This window comes from Mirounga leonina, unplaced genomic scaffold (assembly GCF_011800145.1).
Source record: "Mirounga leonina isolate KUSES-001 unplaced genomic scaffold, KU_Mleo_1.0 Mir_91, whole genome shotgun sequence".
Classification (NCBI taxonomy): Eukaryota; Metazoa; Chordata; class Mammalia; order Carnivora; family Phocidae; genus Mirounga; species Mirounga leonina.
The window spans coordinates 38,487,118-38,501,216 of NW_023270839.1; the positions used below are offsets into that span (position 1 = coordinate 38,487,118).

At 49.4% G+C, this 14,099-nt stretch overlaps 1 protein-coding gene across 2 annotated transcripts in view; it reads right to left on the reverse strand.

The window, feature by feature from the left end:
* Window positions 1–2,788: 2,788 nt before the first annotated feature.
* DAPK2 (death associated protein kinase 2) overlaps window positions 2,789–14,099 on the reverse strand; it is a 113,725-nt gene continuing 102,414 nt past the window's right edge. Inside the window, exons 9-11 of one of the 2 annotated variants that reach the window (XM_034993549.1) lie at window positions 7,672–7,761; window positions 7,497–7,584; window positions 2,789–4,608 (exon numbers count right to left, since the gene is read on the reverse strand). In XM_034993549.1, the coding sequence (XP_034849440.1) occupies window positions 4,598–4,608; window positions 7,497–7,584; window positions 7,672–7,761 (189 nt within the window). In that variant the 3' untranslated portion in view covers window positions 2,789–4,597. The remainder of the gene's footprint in view (window positions 4,609–7,496; window positions 7,585–7,671; window positions 7,762–14,099) is intronic. The other variant, XM_034993548.1, reaches the window with a different exon arrangement.

Consider the following 14,099-nt stretch of genomic DNA (forward strand, 5'->3'; position numbering starts at 1 on the left):
AATAATGAACGCCCATAAGCCCACCATGAATGCAGGGTTGGCTAGAACACTGCCAACAGCCTAGCACCCACCTTTGTGCTCCTCTCCATCTCAGCTCAGATGAGCTCCTCCTCATCTCAAGGTAAGCTTCACCTTGAATTTTGAGTAATGTCATTGCCTTGCTTTTAACATGTAGGTTTATCATATTTGCATTTATTGCTAAACGATGTATGGTATAGTTTTTGAGCTTTATAATAATAGTATCATATTGTATGTGCTTCTCTGGGATGCTTTTTTTCCACTCCACTCTGGGTCTCCAGGAGTGGGAGAGAAGAATGTGGATTAGGGGGTAGGCAAAACTGGGCTGAATCTAGATCTCAAGTGCTCAAGCTGTGTGACTGCATGCAAATTTCTTAACTCTGTTGAGTCTCAGCTTCCTCATCTGTATAAATGGGGCTCTTGTTCCCCTTATAAGGTTATGAAGAGGGTATAGTCAAAGCCTGTATGTGAAGTGTTCCTCTTGCAGAACAGGTTTTTAAAAATTACTATGAGCTTCTGTTGTTTACTTTTTCTTTTGTTTTTCTTCTAGCTCAGGGGTGGAGATCACTGATCCACAGGGGGAAAAATCCTTACAAAATTACTTCCTCCTAGATAATACAATCAACTGTTTCTTAGATTAAGAACTGGGAACATGAATTTTATTCAGTAAGTGAAGACATTACTAAAATATGTACTTCAGCTATATACTATGACTTGCAATTAGATGGAGGGGGAGGGAAAAAGAGAACTAGTGGGAGAAAGGGAAACACAGGAGGAGAGAAACTATGAGTGCTAGGTCACCAACTGTGTTTTTGCTTTTTGAAAAGACAGTTACCCATTGTTCACCACTCTTCAATTGCTCCAATCCCTAAGCCCATCAAGGTTTGCTTAGAATGGGATCCTCTCAGCCGACCACTGAAGAAGACATTATTCTTTGGCGTCCAGCTGCAGCAAACAGAACAATGTCGGGATGACATCGAGCTGGGAACCAGATGGAAAGAAAGTTCTACAGGCCAGCGCCTGATAAAATTCCTTGTGATAGCTCAGTCCTTAGTTGAGCTCTTTTCACATATACCTACTTTGATTGTCTGTAGAGCATTGGGCTTGACTTTTCTTTCACAGAGATTTTGTGGTTCACCTCTTATGACATGGTCTTCATTTGCTTCCAAAATAGGGTTTTCACCAAATAAATATGTGAGTAGAAAAGGCAAATGCAATCTAAGATCTGGAGTCAGGAAGGCTGGTGAGATTGACATTAAAACACAGTGCTCTAAAATATTTATGTGTGCATTTGTGAAATATGAATGCAGCATCCCGCAAACACACAGGCAAACACCCTGGGGCAGGGCTCTGTCAGATCTCTTTGAAGACTTGCCTTTTTAACTGATCACAGCTTTCATCACTGGAATATTCCATTAACCTCAGAGTACACTGTGGTCTCTTTCAGCCTTGAAGTGTCAGCGGGCCAACACAGCCTTCTTCAGAGCCAACCCTACATACCTGGTTCAGCTGCCCCCCTCGTTGTCACACCTGGGGGGCACCAGCCATCTGCCAGCAGAGAGGCTGCAGGACTGAGCCTTTCTATGGGAGAGGCATGGGCGCCTGGCTTCTTCTGGCTGTTGGCCCTCAAAGGCATCCTCAAAGGCCCACCTCTGTTCACTGCCTGGCCCTGTGCTTCCCAAGGGATTTGGGAGACCTAGTAGGTGCCATCAAATACCAGAGAGCTGGGCTGAGGGGACTCGGTCAGTGGAGCTTGATTGATACAAGCCTGGATGAGAAGAAGCCTAGGAGGAACAGTCTGTGGGCAGGGGGGAGTCCCGGACTGCGGACCCCTTCAGGGTAGGCGCCATGTCTGTCCTGTTCACTCTCCTAAACCCAGCATCTAGAACACTGCGAGGCACATACTAGTTCCCTGACTGACTCGCAGCCCATGGAGGTAGACTGCTGTCCCCACTCCTCAACAGAGTTCCTTTACTGTGAAAAGATGGACAGAAGCACGTGTGACAATGTCATCCATTTCCAGGAATGAAGTACAAGGCGGGGCGCAGTAAAGGACTGATGAGAACATGTTTAAAATGAAGCAAAGTGAAAAGTTCATCTGTTTCATTGAGGGTCTACATAGTTCACCAGACTGAAGAAAGGAGCACTGTGCTAGGAGGCAGGAAGTCTGGGCTTTCCTCAGACATTTTCACAAATGTGCTGTGTGACACAGAACGAGTCACTTCCTCTCTCCAGGCTTCAATTTCCTCTTCAGTCAAACGTAGCAGTTGGGCCACACAAACTCCAAAAGGCTAACTCTATGCTCATGGTTGGAAACTCACGGCTGGGTTTGTCAACGCCGGTCACTGCTCTGCTCCCCAGCAAGAGGGCAGTCCCCTCTCCTCTACCACACGTCACTTCCCAGGAGCTCCCGGTGAGCCCCTGTTCCAGAACATTCCCCGCTGACGGATGAGCCCCATCACAGCCGAGAGCCCCTCACAGGCCCTGGGGCCCTGGACCTGGTTCCCAGACTCAACTGTCCTCCAGAGGCTGCAGTGAGGCAGAGAGCTGGTTCTGCCTGAGAACAAGGACACCCAGGAACCACAGGTCAGCTGCACAGCTTCCTCAACACACTGACAGCTCCTCTCCCTTTCTGCCTGGGAGCTTTTCTGAAACTGGGCTGCCTTTCTGTTCCCCTGGGGCCATTTTGCTCTGGATCCATGCACTGACTGAAAGCAGTGTGGCCCACTCCCTCACAGGATTTGCTTCAAACCTGCTGCTGACTCAGCCTCCCTTTCTCCCCAGGCCTTTTCTTTTCGGCCCTTTTTCCTCCCCCACCTCTCTTCTTCCTGGCTCACTTTCCCCTCACGCGCTTTCCAAGACTTCCCCTTTCTTCCCACCTCTTCCCACGTACTTTCTCAGTCTCAGTGCCTCACCCTGACCTCTGGCTTCTAAAGACCTTCTCTTGGGCTTATGGTCAGCGTCACCATTCTTTTGGCCTGGAAAGCAGGGCCCAGATTTCTACGTCATTAAGCCTCCCTTACTTCCAGGTCCATGTAACCCATCTCTTTTTCCTGTCCTTTCTCCCTGTGGGTCCTTCTTTGCCCTTCTCCATCCACATCTTTCAAGAGTCCCCTGCCCCGGGTGTCTGGATGGCTCAGTCAGTTAAGTGTCTGCCTTTAGCTCAGGTCATGATTTTGGGGTCCTGGAATCGAGCCCCATGTTGGGCTTCCTGCTTGGTGGAGAGTCTGCTTCTCCCTCTCCCTCTGCTTTTCCCCCCTCCCCCCCTCACTTGTGCTCTCTCTCTTCTCTCAAATAAATAAATTAAACCTTTTAAAAAAAAAAGTCCCCTGCCCCATCTTGGCCATGGTTGGCAAATATATTTGTTTTCTAGGGCCGCCCTAACAAAGTAGCACAGACAGGTGGCTTAAACAACAGGAATTTATTTTCTCATAGCTCTTGAGGCCATTAGCCTGAGACGGAGGTATTGGCAGGGTTGGTTTCTTCTAAGGCCTCTCTCCTTACCTTGTAGATGCCTGTCTTCTCTCTGTGTCTTCACACGGTCTTTCTTTGAGGTCCTATCTCTTCTTCTTGTAAGGACACCAGCACATTGGACTGGGGCCCACCCCAGTGACCTCATTTTAACTTAATTACCTCTTTAAAGACCCTTACTCCAAATATAGTCATATTCTGTGGTACCAGGGGTTGGGAGACACAATGGAGCCCCTACCAGCAGGGGTGATGGTAATAGTGGGGGGGGGCCACAGGCATTATATGCTGTGTCTGTGCTGACTGGGGGGCGGAAAACCTTTAGGGAAGGATGTAGAAGGCAGGTGCCCTATAGTCCAGAGGGGATGGTTCACTGTGACCTTCTGAGACACCCTCCACTCAGCACCCCAACCCTGGGTGCTGGCCCAGAGTCAGGCACCTGAGCTAAAGAGAACCAGATGGGGATAGCCCTAGAAGAAGCCAAGCATCAGGTAAATCAGAAGTTTAATAAAAGTGAAAAAAAATTACAATACAGTGGGCTACTTTAGAAGGCCTAATATGTTTGTCAGCCCAACATGCTGACTCCATGTGGGTTCTGGGAGGTCACAGGATTGGTCCCTCACACCCTAAGATTCACTTTTCTCACTTGTCTTGTTCCCATGGGGGAGGCCTCTGTCTTTCTGGTGTAATTTTCGACCAGGCTAGTTCTGAGCTCCCTCATCCTGTGAGGAAACCTGCCCGAGTCTGACCTTCCCCCATGATGATGATGTTCATTGACATCATTTTCTCAAGTCCACACCTCACCCGAGGTTCTGAGGTTGGCAGACAGGTGAAAGCCCGTTTTATGGAGAATAAGAGCTTTGAGGATGTCAGGGCCTCCTCCGTAGGAGATGGCCACAGCTCCCAGGGGCTCCCTGCTCCTCTGTAAGTGCTTCTGAACCCTGCAGGCTTATCTGTCTCGCAAAGCGTTCAGGGATGCAGAATGCCTGGGTGCTGGTGACGAGTGGGGACCCGGAGTCTGTGCAGAGAGAACCAGCCCACCTACGAGGTGCTGCTCCTCCTCCGTGGGTGGACAGCTTTCCTCTTGGCGATGTCCTCCTCTGTGTCACTCTCACAATTCCTCTGGAAAAAAAAAAAGAGGCCCAGGGCAAGAGGGTCACAAGAGGCCAGTGATGGGGTTGTGCTGGGCAGCCTGGTTGATACTGGGCCAAGGGGCCTGCAAGCCGGGGAGGTGGGCATTGAGGTGAAGGCTGTTGCTCCGTCTAGAGTCTGGGGGTGGGGTGGGTGAGGGTGGGGAGGGACCAACTGCCTTGAGGCCTCCTTCCCAGGAGGAAGGAAAACAGGCAGCGCATCTGGGAAAAACCAGGCACCAGGAGAAGCCAAATCATAATAATAATGAAGATGATATCTGGTGCTCTTTGTAGCTGCCATGTAACCAAGACCACTTGGGTAAGTGTTCAGGGTCTCCTGAACTCAGCCTGGAGAGGATGGGGGGCAGGGGTGAGCCACAGGGACCTCCCCAACCTCTGATGCCCACTGCTCCATACCTCCTCTGCTCTGACTGGCTTAGGCTGCATCTTTGGCTTTTGGGCTCCATCTTTATGAAAGAGGAAAAGAGTAAAGGGCATTCCATGGCTCAACCAGAGTCAGGGCAACCATCCTGGAGGTCACAGTGCCTTTTTTATTCAGGCCACATCAGTCTAATCAAATTATTTTTTAAAGATTTTATTTATTTATTTGTCAGAGAGAGAGCACAAGCAGGGGGAGCAGCAGGCCGAGGGAGAAGCAGGCTCCCTGCTGAGCAGGGAGCCGGATACAGGACCTGAGCCACCAGGCGACCCCAGTCTAATCAAATTATTAAAATTTATTAAAAGAGGTACTAATTCAGAAAGACTTCAGTGCATCATAAATAATCTGTTCTTGGATGTTCAATTTTAAGGCTGCCTGAACAAAAGGACCTATTATTATTATTATTATTATTATTATTATTATTATTATTAAAGGAAATTCCCTTTGAGAAAACTATATAATAGATGTCTGGGACCCAAGCCTTCCTTTTCCACTTGTAGAATGAGCCATTGAGCTGATGGCACTGAGTGGGCTATTTTTAAATGTGTGCACAAGGACAAAAATTAAGAAAGAAATTTACATTCTTTCCAATTATTCTCCAGTCCTGTCTCCCGATGGTCTCCATCATATGAGAACAAGTCACTTGCCATATGCCTTGACAAAGCCTTCTCTCTCTCCTTGCCTGGCTTGAGCCAGTTGGAAATCCAAGGTCAAGATTAACTTTAGCCAGGGGCGCCTGGGTGGCTCAGTCTTTAAGCGTCTGCCTTTGGCTCGGGTCATGATCCCAGGGTCCTGGAATTGAGCCCCGCATCGGGCTCCCTGCTAGGCCGGAAGCCTGCTTCTCCCTCTCCCACTCCCCCTGCTTGTGTTCCTGCTCTCGCTGTCTCTCTCTCTGTCAAATAAATAAATGAAATCTTAAAAAAAATAAAAATAAAAATAACTCCAGCTCTGCTGAATAGCCACTTTTTAGCATGAGTCAGAGCCAAACAATGAAAAAGTAAGCTGGGGGAAATCTGCCTGTCATTACCGGGGATTTTCAGAGGGAAAGTCCAGTCCCCTTGAATAGCAGATGAGGAGAGCAGTCAGAGAAGGGACATGGCTTTGCCAAAGGCACACAGTTGCTTAGGGCCTCTGGTGCCATAAACCCTCAAATCAAGAGCAAGAATCAAGAGCTTCGGCTGAAGAAAGTGGACCCCAGGATGTGGCGCGGAGGGAGGTCCTGGGATGCAGCCCAAGAGCTGCGGGTCCTGGGGCGCTGTTCAGGGCTGACGGCCCCATCCGTCCCAGGCAGCTGCCCTTCCTGTGCCATCCCAGACACTTCTGGGGCCTTCCCACATTTGATATGCAGCAGGGAGCATCTGTCCCGGGCACCTCTACGAGCAGAAATACTAACTGCATTCTGAAGCACTTGGCACTGCATTTTAGTCTATGGGGAGATTTTATACAATAATAACTGCTAAGGGCGCCTGGGTGGCTCAGTCGGTTAAGCGTCTGCCTTCGGCTCAGGTCATGATCCCAGGGTCCTGGGATCGAGTCCCGCATCGGGCTCCCTGCTCTGCGGGGAGCCTGCTTCTCCCTCTGCCTCTCTCTCTCTCTGTCTCTCATGAATAAATAAATAAAATCTTTAAAAATAAAAAAAAAATAAATAAAAAATAAAAAAATAAAATAAAAAAATAAAAAATAATAATAATAACTGCTAATACATACTGAGCACTTCTAATGACAGGCTCTAAGGTTATGTCATCATTTAATCCTCATCACTACTCTATGAGGTAGGAACTGTTGTTAACCCCATTTTACACAGGACGGCATTTTGGCACAGAGAGGTTAAGTAATTTCCTCAAGGTCACACAGCTAGTAAGTGGCCGATATGAATTCTGAAAGTCTGGTTCCAGAGGCCACACTCCTGAGTAAGTTCCTCATTTTAAATGTACATAAACAGTAACAAGCTAGTCAAATATCCTCTAAGTATTATTGTTGTTGTTGTTGTTATTGTTATTGATGGCAATCTAAAGCAAAACAGAAATGGAAAAATTGAAAAACGAACATTAAGCTCTCATTCTACAGTAGATCTTCGGATTATCAGGACTACATTTTGGATTGACTGTGGTAGCCGTGTTATTCAGAGCCCTCAAGGACCCTAGCAGGCTGCAAGTCCTCATGGAAAAGACCGGGGCAGCGAAACGGCAGCAGCAGTCCCTTCGAAAGCCCACCAGGAAAGGATTCAAGATCCTCCAGAAGCCCATGCTGCCCCATCGGAGCGCTCCCCTCCCGGCACCACCCCAGCGGCCCCCCCAAATGTGCAACCTCTGCCGATCACGCAGCACAGAGGACAGGACGAGCAGAACCGGTGAGAAACAGTTAGCACCCACCTGCTCCCTTCCATCCCCGAGCTCCAGGCCACCCCAGAATCCTGCCCAAGAAGAGAACGCTGCATTTACCTACCAGGTCCTCCTCTGGCCTCAGGTGCACCTTCTTCATCAGGGAGCGGGTGAGGTGGTTACACAAGGAGACAATGCTGAAGGAGAGCTGAGGGAGAGAGAAAAGGGGCTGCCAGGTGAGACTGTGCAGAGACCCGCTGGGGCCCCCTGCTCCCCACCCCAAACGTTGACACACCTTCCATCGCCTGCGGACATATTGCTTCTTTAAATTCTCCAGGTTGACCACAGACTCCCTGCGGACCAGGGCTTGCTGGTTGTCCACCGGCTGGGAGACAAAGCAGAGCTTGGTGGCTGACACTGGGCTTGGGTCGGCAGCCACCCACCCTCCTTCAAACCCCCAGCCACATGCTGTCCTTAGCCTGACTCTGGCACCTCCTCATAGGGTAGGGCATGCAGAGGGCCATCGCATTGAGGCCAATGGTTACAGATTTCTTTTTTTTTTTTTTATTTGCGAGAGAGAGAATGAGAGACAGAGAGCATGAGAAGGAGGAAGGTCAGAGGGAGAAGCAGACTCCCCGCTGACCAGGGAGCCCGATGCGGGACTCGATCCCGGGACTCCAGGATCATGACCTGAGCCGAAGGCAGTCGCTTAACCGACTGAGCCACCCAGGCGCCCTACAGATTTCTCAGCTTTCAGGAGATGCCCCTGGTGCCATTATATTAGAACACAGCCAGACACACACTCTGGCTGGGCTGGAGACTCGTCCCCCCAGAGGGGAAGAATGGGAGGCAGAGACTTCAATCACGGCTCACTTTGGGGAAGGGTCATTGGACAGCAGTCTAGGATGCCCACTGTGCACTGGGCTGGTACTGGGCTTAGCAAAACAGAGGGCAAATAGAACATTAGGACTCCGTTCAAAAGTAAATTGAAGGAAATGGGGGCTTCAGTGGAGAGGGAGAGGAAATGGGATGTATGGTTGCCTTTCACAGCCTGGCAGTTAAAGCTCAGCTTAAATCCTGACTTCTCCAACAAGCTGGCCTAGCTTCACTAAGCCTCAGTTTTCTCATCTGTATTATGGGGGTAATAGCTTTATTATGGCATAATTGACATATAAAAAAACTGGACATGTTTAATGTAAACAATTTGATGAGTCCATTCCCCCTTGAATTCCTCCCTTTCTGTAAAACAAAGTTTTCCTAGATCAAAAGATAGGTTTCAGAGGTTCTTTGAACCCCCTGAAATGGTTTGCAAGTTTTAGTGTGCAGACTTATACATGAATGTTCAAAGCAGCATTGTTCATAATAGCCAAAAATTAGACACAACTGAAATGTGTATCACCTGATGAGTGAATAAACAAACTTCTCTACAATGGAACATAATTCAGAAATATTATCCACAATATAGTTGAGCCTTCAACAATGCAGGGGTTAGGGCACTGAACCCCTACACAGTCAAAAACCCACATATAACTTTTGACTCCCCAAAAACTTAACAACTAACAGCCTACTGTTGACCAGAAGCCCTACTGATAACATAAACAGTCGACTGACACATATTTTGTATGTGGTATGTTTTACGTACTGTATTCTTACAATAAAGCAAGCTAGAGAGAATAAAGTGTTGAGAAAATTTTAAGGATGAGAAAATACATTTACAGTGCTGTACTGTATTTATAAAAAAATAATCCACATGAAAGTGGACCCCCGCAGTTCAAACCTGGGTTGTTCAAGGGTCCACTGTACTGACAGATACTACAATGTGGATGAACCCTGAAAACATTATGTTGAGTGAAAGAATCCAGACACAAAAGGCCACATACGGTATGATTCTATTTACATAAAATGCCCAGAATAGGCAAATTGATAGAGACAGAGATGAGATTGGTGGTTGCCAGGGCTAGAGGGGGGTGGGGGTTGCCGAGAGAGGACTCTGAGAGGGTATGAGGTTTTTTTTGGATTAACAAAATGTCCTGGGGCGCCTGGGTGGCTCAGTTGGTTAAGCGACTGCCTTCGGCTCAGGTCATGATCCTGGAGTCCCGGGATCGAGTCCCGCATCGGGCTCCCTGCTCGGCAGGGAGTCTGCTTCGTCTTCTGACCCTCCCCCCTCTCATGTGCTCTCTCTCTCACAAATAAATAAATAAAATCTTTAAAAAAAAAAAAGTACTTAAAACAAAACAAAACAAAACAAAAAACAAAATGTCCTGGAGTTAGATGGTGGTGATTATCCCACAACCTTGTGAAGATACTAAAGACTACTGAACTGGATTCTTTTAAATGGGGAATTTCATGGTGTGTGATTTAGATCTCAAAAAAAATTTAATTTAATGCGTGTGCACACATATACATTTCTTCCAAAGAGAGCTGATAGATTTCATCCATTCTCAGAGAACTCTGTGACCTCAAGAAAACGAACTGCCAGGGATGACCCATACGGGCCCACCCAGCTTGATTTTTCTCCCTGCTCTCACAGCCTCCTCACAGCAATGCCTCATTTGGCTCCTCAGTGAATGCTGAGCGACGTCGCTCGTGGGTTCCTGAGCGCTGGGCTTGTCTCCCCTCCGCGCCTGGAGCCCTCCTCCGTTCTTGCTGGTTTTTCCTCATGGCGCTTGGCACATAGGGCTGGCCCACACTGCTGGGGACCTAAAACCTCCCGGCATGAGGCGCACTTTCCATGCCCACCCCAGCCCCTGTGCTCCCGGAAGGCCCCTCTGTTTCAAAGCCCAGGTCAAACATGACCTTCTCCAAGACAGCTTCCGAAAGGCAGTGACTCTCTCCCTGCCAGGACCGAAACACAGGGGAGCTCCCTCAGTATTTCTCACCAACCTCGGCCAGCTCTGCAGTGGGGCCGTCTCACTAGTGAAAAACAACTTGAGGACACAGAAGGAATTCTCTACAGGGTTTTGTCAGTGTCCTCTGCCCCACCTCCTCCCCACCCAGAGCAGACACCGGTGGGTGCTTAACAGCTATAACGTTAGTTTCCCCGAGTTGCTGAAGAGACACACTGGAATGAAATCCTCGGACCCGGGACCTGCTCACTCCTGCCAATGACAGGCCCGGGCTTCTGGATCAGCAGCCGTGACACCATGGCTCCCCAGGGCTCTGCCTGGGAGTCAACAGAGCTCTGTGGGGGTCAGGGAGCAGGGAGGAAAGTGCACATACCCTCGACATTGGAGGAGGGGGTGAGAAAGCCAGGGGCTGTTCACTCTCCCAAACTAAAACACTCTTTGGGCCAGAGACTGAGGGGGAAGGAGAGGAGGGGGAAGGAGGAAGACAGAGAGGGAAGAGAAGAGGATGAGGCCGCTGAGGGGACCATCCAGCTAAGCTCTCCTAGCTCTTTCCTTCACCGCCTCTCACCTCCTCTGTCACACTGGCAAGCCCAGCCCTGGGTCTAGGTCTCACCCGAGGGGAGACACAAAAGAGGGCAGAGCCTGACTTTAACTGGTATCAAAGCCTTCCAGCAGCTTCCCGGCACCCTTGATGGAACACAACAAGCTCACCAAGCCCCCCAAGGCCTGTACCATCTGGGTCCTGCTCCACCCTGATGTCCTCTTCCCTCTCTCCTTTCTGTCACTGTGGCTCCTACAGTCTGCTTGCTGGCTCAGGAACCCAAAATCTCAGGGTCTTTGCTCTTGCTCCTTCATATATTCACTTTGTCACTTTGTTCAGTCTTTGCTCAAATGTCACTTCCTCAGGAAGCCTTCCTCGACTTCTCTATATAAAATAGCACCCCAACTGCCCCATACAATGCACTGTGCCTGCACCCTACTTCTTCATGACAGGTATCTGACATTCTATTCTGTATTTGTTTTTTGTTACTCTCCCTCTCCCGCACCTCCCAGCAACTAGTGTCTCCTTTCCAGGGTGATTTCCTGCCTCCCCAACCCACAGAACATTTCTACCTCTAACCTCACTGATGTCTGCATTCACTTTGGAGCCTAAGCCCTGCAGGGGACACTTGACCTTCACTTGGAGAGTTTGATGAGGTGGGATCAGCAGACGCTGGGAGGGGACCTCTTTTTATCCACTTACTGATTGGCACTCTTGCCGGAAGAGAGAGGCCCGAACCCCATGGCTGGAAAGTCAACACGCAGTTAGGGGAATCCCATTAATAAGAATCCCACCTTCCAACTGGTCCAGCAGTACCAGCCATGGAGCAGAGGCGCCCAACTAAAATATGAGGGGGGACCATTCCCAGAAGTCATTAATGGGAGGTGATGCAATTGCTTCTAGGGCCCTGTCTATGTGCTACACAAAACAGCATGAACTCTGAGAAGGGGGCCACCCAGGCATAAATCTGTCAGGCTGGCCTTTCCTAATCAATGGGTCTCCTCGGTTGCCAAGAGGCTCACCACTTGCTGACACCACCATCTAATCCTTGGAAGTCAGAGACATAAATTCTGCAGTGAAATTTGTTCCCAGAAGGAACAACACTTTTGACTAAATTAGGGGTGTCAGGGGGATGGGGCTGCGTTCTGCCTTTTCTTGGCCCTCCCCTCTCTGCAAACACACAGTACCCACCTTCCAACCTGAGGTCCTTTGGCCAGAGTATGGGCAATTCTGACCAGGCTCCCAGGAGCATGTTTAGTGTCTCGGAAAAATGTCGGGAAAGGAGGCAAGAAGACAGAACGCTGTGGCTGAAGTCAGGTTTTTTTTATGGAGATGCAAACGGCCTTGACAAAGTCCAGCAGGGTGTGCTGGGTCAGCACCGACGCCCAGAGAGCAGAGAGTTGGAACAGCAGCTACCCCCCGGGCACAAAAAAGGAACTCTCTTTACAAGAAGAGGCACTCCAGATTTTCTCTCAATACCAGGCCTCCTCTAGAAACGGCAAACAGATTGCAACTTTTCAAATCTCCATCTGTGCCATTTCTCCAGCCCTACCCTCCATGGAAAGTCAGGGACACCTGAGCACCCACTTCCATCTCCAGCCTGGGTCTGTCTGTCTCCAGCCCTACCAATCTCCCTTAATCCAGTCTCTCTATAGGTGGCACCTCCAACTCTCCCTTTTGATGGCTTCACTTCCCAGTCTTCCCAGGAAAGGAGCACATGAGGCTTATGAGGACCTGAGTGTCTGCCTCCTTATACATGGGTGGGGAGATCTGTGGAGAGACTGCGTCTCTGCAGGTCGTCCTGCACACAGAAGAAGGCAATGGAAAGGAGTGGGATGCCCCCTTTCCTTGCCTGACCTGGTCTCACTTTCCTGAGTTAGGTCTCTGCACTTTTAATCCTCTTTCCAGGACCTTCAGTTTTCTGAGCAATTTTTTGTCCCCAGGAAAAGTTTCCAAAGCTCTCCCTCATGTACCGGTATGGAAGACAGGAGACCTGAGAGATGTCACAACCAAATGCCATGCATGGACTGTGTTTAGATCCTGATTTGAACAAACCACCCCCAACAGGACAACCTGGAGAAAAGTGGAGACACAGGAGTATGGAATATGTATCCACATGATATTAAGGAATGATTCTTGGTTTTGTCAGGTGTGATGATGGTACAGGAGTAGTATTAAAAATAAAGTGCTTAGAAATACATGCTGAAGAATTTATGAGTGAAATAAGTCTAAAGTTTGCTTTAAAATACTCCAGAAACAGCAGTGGTGCAGGTGCATGTGAGATTACGGGCCATAACTTGCTCACTGCTGCAGCTGGGTAAGAGGCATATGGAATTCACTATACCATTCTGGGTATTTGTGAAAATTTCCCACAACAAAAAGTTCAAAGCAAAAACACCCCCTAAATTCCTGTAAAGCTCCTCTTTTATCTCCATTTAACAGGTCCAGGCTCCTGGCCCTAATCTGGGCTCATGCCCACCCCTCCAAATTCTACATGGCACCTTCTCAGGCTACAGCTTGGGAAGGAGGTGTTGGAGGGGGGGACCCTCCCTGAGAACGTTTCTGCCCCCTGCTGACCCTCTGACCCTTTCTCAGTCCAAATTGATCTCTCTCGTTTTTTGGAATATTGGGTATCTCTATTTTATCACTCAGCATGGCCTTTCCCATCTCCCAGTTCAGGGGCAGGGGGTGGTTCCCATCTGTCGCAGACACTGAGTCTTTTATTCAGGGGTTGTCTTGTCCTTATCTGTCACCTCCCTTCAGAGCCAGAGCACAATCAGTGTTTGTCCAAATGAACTAGTCCCTTCTGCTCCTCAAATATGCCCACTGCTGGGTCTCCTCTACAGGGCAAAGAATCTTCTGCACAGGCCAAGAGTTTCACAGACAAAGGAGAAAAGGCCATTCAGTGCCACAGACCTTTCCAGAGGCTGACAGTGGGGTTGGTGGCTGGACACACAGCCACCTCCCACACGGGCTGGGTGCCCTGCCTGTCAGAGCGAGGTGGGGGGCCGCCATCTTCATGATCACCTGTGGGGGAGGGTGGGCAGTGCGGGGAGAGGGCTCGCGGGGGAGACTGACTTCTCCTGCCATTATCACTCTGCCCCATCCCTTCACTGCCGGCCCCCTCACCGGTTACCAGGCTCTCTCCACCTTTCCTCCCGCAAAGCTGAGCTATCACATGCCATGTGCATCTGCCTCAGAGGGGGGACAGGCTGCTGCCTTCCCCAGATGCTGACTCTCCATCTTCCTTGGGAATCCGTAATCAGGAAGATGTCACACGCTCAGCCTCCCCGACAGCCCAGGGTGGCATTTGCACAGAGCAGACGCCAACCTCTC